This window comes from Triticum aestivum, chromosome 3A (assembly GCF_018294505.1).
Source record: "Triticum aestivum cultivar Chinese Spring chromosome 3A, IWGSC CS RefSeq v2.1, whole genome shotgun sequence".
Lineage (NCBI taxonomy): Eukaryota > Viridiplantae > Streptophyta > Magnoliopsida > Poales > Poaceae > Triticum > Triticum aestivum.
The window spans coordinates 585,884,862-585,888,860 of NC_057800.1; the positions used below are offsets into that span (position 1 = coordinate 585,884,862).

The 3,999-nt window shown below is 52.4% G+C and overlaps 1 protein-coding gene across 1 annotated transcript; it reads right to left on the reverse strand.

Moving 5' to 3' along the window:
- Window positions 1-329: 329 nt before the first annotated feature.
- On the reverse strand, window positions 330-2,131 carry LOC123062400 (uncharacterized protein At5g19025-like). Its single transcript, XM_044485890.1, has one exon. It carries the CDS (start codon window positions 1,209-1,211, stop codon window positions 543-545), a length of 669 nt encoding a protein of 222 aa, XP_044341825.1. The 5' UTR covers window positions 1,212-2,131; the 3' UTR covers window positions 330-542.
- Between the last annotated feature and the right edge of the window lie 1,868 nt (window positions 2,132-3,999).

Here is a 3,999-nt window from a genome sequence, read left to right on the forward strand (position 1 = left end):
ATCGAAGAAGATTTGCAACCTCAACTAGTACTTCACGTCAATACAATGAAAGATCAGTTATCATCCATTGCCTGAAGGGGGTTAAATTTTTACCCCGGGACAGCAAGAATCAAGCAAGGAAACATTTCATTTTGGCAAATAAACAGAAGCCAGTTCCAAGAGAAAAATTCAAACAGAGTGGCATCAAAGAAACTTATCCCAGCAGCATCAAAGGAATATACTATACAAAAGTAGACCAAGAGAGATCAAACAGACATTCAAAAAGCACCTGGCAAGAACAGCAACCAAGTATGTACGGTAGGATTCAGAATCTCATGAAAAACAGAGAATGAACAAGCACCGATATATATTTATGTTCAAACATCATCTGCATGGCAACACATGATCTATAGTCTATCATCTGATACTTTGATATAACTATTTGTATGATCTCTTTATTCTCTCTCGCTATACTTATTACCAAGGAGGGAGGCAACCTGTATTTCAGCTACTGTTTATTACTATAGTAAAGAAGGAACTATCTGACCCTTCATCTTGTCTGTCTACTTCTTGATCCGGCGCACCTTCTTGGCGCCCCAGACCTCCATGCGGCCCTTGGGGCATCCGCAGGGCGCGCGGAAGATGAGCACGGTGCGGCCATTGGGCGGCGCCATCTTGCGGAGCTCGGCCTCGAGCTCGCGGTGCGCGTCGCCGAGATCGACGGGGCGCGCGCCCGCGGCGGCGAGCAGCGCCGATCGCGCGGCGGGGGTGGGGCGGCCGCGCACGCACTCCTCCGTCTCGAGCTGGATGTCGAACTCGACGGCCTTCTTGAGGCCCCTGCAGCGCGGCTTGCCGCACTTGCGCGCGTGATGGCCCAGTAGCGCCCAGCCGAGCGCGGCGCCGGCCACGGCCGCGGCGGCCCCCGCGAGCGGCGCGGCCGAGACGCAGGAGGCCGCCGGGTGGAGCAGCAGCGCGCGCGCCTCGAGGAGGAGGAGCCTGGCGTGCGGGGCCACGAGGAAGCCCAGCGCGGCGAGCACGGCGAGCAGCACGAGCGCGTCCACCAGGGCCATCGGCGAGTGGTCGCAGAGCGCGGTGAGGTTGCGGGTGCGTCCGGAGGGGGCGGAGGAGGAGGGGGGCAGGCGCTTGGATCGGGCGCCGCATGAGGAGTCGGCCGCCCTGCGGTGGTGCTCGAAGGCGCGCAGGAACTCGATGAGGCTGCGGCACTCCGCCATGGCGGGCTCGCGGCGCGCTCCGGCACGGCCCGGCGGGTAAAATTCGCCCGTTTCGGCCTCGTCTGGTGCGGTGCGCGAGTTTTGGCAGGGAGGGGGGGTGGGGCGGTGTGGTGGGGGCGTCGGGATCTGGTATGTCTGTGGGGAGCGAACCTGCTCGGGACTTGCCGATCGGATCGGTGGGGCTGGGGACTCGGCACGCACCGACCCGCCCCTGTTTCGTCGATCAGGGCGGGCTCGGCTCGGTCGACGTGCCGTGCCGGGCTCGCCGTGAGCGGCGGTGGCAGAGCGTCGGGGGCGTCTCGTTCGCGCCGCCGGTACACCACCGAGGCCGTTACCGCTACAGGAAATGACGACGCAGCGGCTGCTGGCTGCTGCGCACGGAAGGAGGAACGCGCAGTCGAGATGTCAACGCGGCGGCCGCACACGCTGCGATCGCCGGGCGTGCGTGGCACCGGGAGGGCCGCTGGTCGTGCGGCCGGCTCTAGTCGCAGTAGCGCCGTACGCCACCAGCCGCTCTATCTCTATCTCCATCTTGTGCGTTTCTGGACCAAAAGCTTCCGTGCACACAATTAAGTGCACAGCGTTATCATCAGGAAAAGAAAAGGGAAAAAAGGGTTCGTGCGTGGTGGCGCACGTCTCTGCCACTGCCACTGCCACCACGGAGAATTCCGGCAATAAAGCACGGGCAGCGACTCCCGTGGCATACACGGTGCTCCGCTTTCCCAACCTTTTCCCTTGCCGTTCCGTCCCGGTGCATTCTGTTGAGGGAATGTCCCGTCTGACGGACCAGCGTGCCGTACGCCAGTCTGCGCCTGCGCGGGCAGCAGACTGCGATCGATGTGCCGCGCACCAGCCTAGCCGCCGAGGAGGGCTACTCCGTCTCGGTGAAACTCGAGTTTTTTAGAAGGAGAAAAGACCTGCGATGATGCTCCTCCACGGGCCACGGCCACGTACGTTGGCAAACACGGCTTTCTGCCGGTCTGGGCACCTGCTTTGTCAAACAACGACGACGTCGTGCTGGTGTTTTTTGTGGGGGAGAAAACTTGTTGCGTGTGATGATCGACGGGCGCTGGCTGGCTCGGGGTAATGGAGCATATGGAATGGAAGCATGGTCAAGCCGGTGCGTGGAGAACGACAATGTCATTCGTCAATGCCGTGACAGCTGAGACAGTGTTCCGTATGAAACTCTTCGAATTGACCAAGTTTTCCTTGGCCTCACATGGGATAAGACTGCCATTGATTTAGCGACCGATTGCCTATGTTATCTTATTATTGTGTGCTTCCATCCTTGACGACAGTAATTGTAGTAGCAGTACGTTCAACGGCGTGGTTGGTTGCCCAAATTTGGACCCTTTTATAATCACCTAGCCATGCTACAAAATAAATACTACTCCATGGATCAACCGATAACGATCCATCCATATACTACTAGAACAACACTACAAATGCTTCTGGACAACATGACACGCACACGTGATAGCCCAATCAGCATATACAAGAACACCACACACATGATAGCCCAATCAGCATATACAAGAACGCCGCACACATGATAGCCCTATAAGATTTGATCTTGTGGAAGCGTTCCTACTCCCGATGGGAGCCGCGTTGTGTGTATTTATTGGGGACAGGAATTGCCCCTGTCGTGGCTTACAAGTTTACGATGATCGCTAGGATTCATCGATACATGAGGAGTCCGAGAAGGAAACAAGAGAAGTAGAGATAGGAGGGAGGTTTAAATTACAAGAGTTAAACAGATATTCTAACACCCTCTCTTAATCTAAACTATCCTATATTCAAATTTTTCTTGAACTCCTCAAACGGCCTTGCTGGAAGAGCTTTAGTAAACCCATCTGCTAACTGATCCTTTGATGGAATAAATCGTATCTCCAACTTCTTCTCAACAACTCTTTCTCGTACAGTGAAAATCTATCTCAATATGCTTGGTTCTAGTATGAAAAACTGGATTAGCAGACAGATATGTAGCACCCAAATTGTCACACCATAGACAAGATGTACGATGTTGCTTGATTCCTAACTCATGAAGCAATGATTCCACCCAAATAATTTCAGCAGTTGCATTTGCTAGTGATTTATACTCAGCCTCTGTACTTGACCTTGATACTGTGGCTTGTTTCCTGGCACTCCAAGAAATAAGGTTTGATCCAAAGAACACTGCAAATCCTCCAGTTGACTTTCTGTCATCACTACATCCTGCCCAGTCAGCATCAGAAAAAGCACTAACAAGTGTAGAACTTGATCGTTTGAACTGAAGTCCCAAACTCACAATGTGCTTAATATATCGTATAATCCTTTTGACAGATGTCCAATGAGTGGAGGTAGGAGCATGCAAATACTGACAAACCTTGTTTACATCAAATGATATGTGTGACCATGTCAAAGTCAAATACTGTAGAGCTCCAACAGCACTTCTATATTTTGTACTTGTCCATTAAGCGGTTCTCCTTGATATGCTGAAAGTTGTTCTGAAGAAGACAATGGCGTAGGTGAAGGTTTGCAATCCTTCATTCCCATACGAGTTAGAAGCTCAGTAGCATACTTTTCCTGATTTAACATTATGCCATCTTGAGTCTTCTTAACTTCAATGCCTAAGAAAAAATGTAAGTCACTTAGATCCTTCAGTGCAAACTCGGAACTCAAGTCACGCAAGAGGGCATTAGTTGCATTTGATGATGAGCTTGCAACTATGATATCATCAACATATATAAGCACAAAAATCACTGTATGTGCCTTATTATAAATAAACAAAGATGTATCTGCTTTGGAT